The sequence below is a fragment of the Egretta garzetta genome, unplaced genomic scaffold, assembly GCF_000687185.1.
Source record: "Egretta garzetta isolate BGI_Z169 unplaced genomic scaffold, ASM68718v1 scaffold1156, whole genome shotgun sequence".
Taxonomy (NCBI): domain Eukaryota; kingdom Metazoa; phylum Chordata; class Aves; order Pelecaniformes; family Ardeidae; genus Egretta; species Egretta garzetta.
In genome coordinates, this window is record NW_009259992.1 from 6,281 (window position 1) to 7,295 (window position 1,015).

The following is a 1,015-nucleotide window of genomic DNA, read 5'->3' on the forward strand; positions in this document are numbered from 1 at the left end:
GCGCCCTCGCCAAGCACCGGGGCCACGCACGGCGTGGACGGACTACACGGGTGCGCCCGCCGCGGGGCTTTGCGCTGCGCTACCGGCTTTGCACCGTGATGTTGGCACCCAGCACGGGGCAAACGGGAATGCCAAGCCTTCCGCCTCCGATCCCCCCGCCGGCACGGCCCCAGCCAGCTCCCACCCTGCCAAGTTCACCCTGCCCCCAGTTTGCCCCAGACCCATCCCGGTCTCCCGGAATTCTGGTGGGCACTCACCAAATGGTGCATTAACCCCTTCCCGCTCTGCGAGGTGATCACGCGTAAATCCGGCTTGCGGCTGTTGGCGGCGAGCTGCGTGCCGTGGGAGGGCGGCGGCGGGGACTTGGCCGGGATGATCTTGCCCAGGCTGCTGCCGTTGGAGACGGGAAGGAGACCTGGAGAGGCTCTGGCACTCACGTAGCCGTTGCCTGCAGGAAAATGGGGGACAGAGAGGAAGGAGGTGAATGCACGGCGGCGGCGAACGCACGGTGGTGAACACATGGCGAATGCACGGTGGCAGCGAATGCACGGCAGTGGTGAATGCACGGTGGTGGTGAATGCACAGTGAATGCATGGCAGTGGTGAATGCACGGTGAATGCATGGCAGTGGTAAATGCACGGTGGTGGTGAATGCACGGTGGTGGCGAATGCACGGTGAATGCATGGCAGTGGTAAATGCACGGTGGTGGTGAATGCACGGTGGTGGCGAATGCACGGTGAATGCATGGCAGTGGTAAATGCACGGTGGTGGTGAATGCACGGTGAATGCATGGCAGTGGTGAATGCACGGCAATGGTGAATGCACAGCAGTGGTGAATGCACAGTGGTCGTGAATGCATGGCGACAGTGAATGCATGGTGAATGCATGGCGGTGGTGAATGCATGGCGGTGGTGAATGCACAACAACAGTGAATGCACGGTGAATGCATGGCGGTGGTGAATGCACGGTGGTGAATGCATGGCAGTGGCAAATGCACCGCGGGGGGGAATGCACG

At 61.8% G+C, this 1,015-nt stretch overlaps 1 protein-coding gene across 1 annotated transcript in view; it reads right to left on the bottom strand.

Moving 5' to 3' along the window:
• The window catches only part of LOC118452488 (myocyte-specific enhancer factor 2D-like), a gene marked incomplete at both ends in the record, with an annotated part of 6,346 nt that extends 5,898 nt beyond the window's left edge, over nucleotides 1–448 (bottom strand). The window contains one exon of the mRNA XM_035896059.1: nucleotides 258–448. Within this exon, the coding sequence (XP_035751952.1) occupies nucleotides 258–448 (191 nt within the window). The remainder of the gene's footprint in view (nucleotides 1–257) is intronic.
• Between the last annotated feature and the right edge of the window lie 567 nt (nucleotides 449–1,015).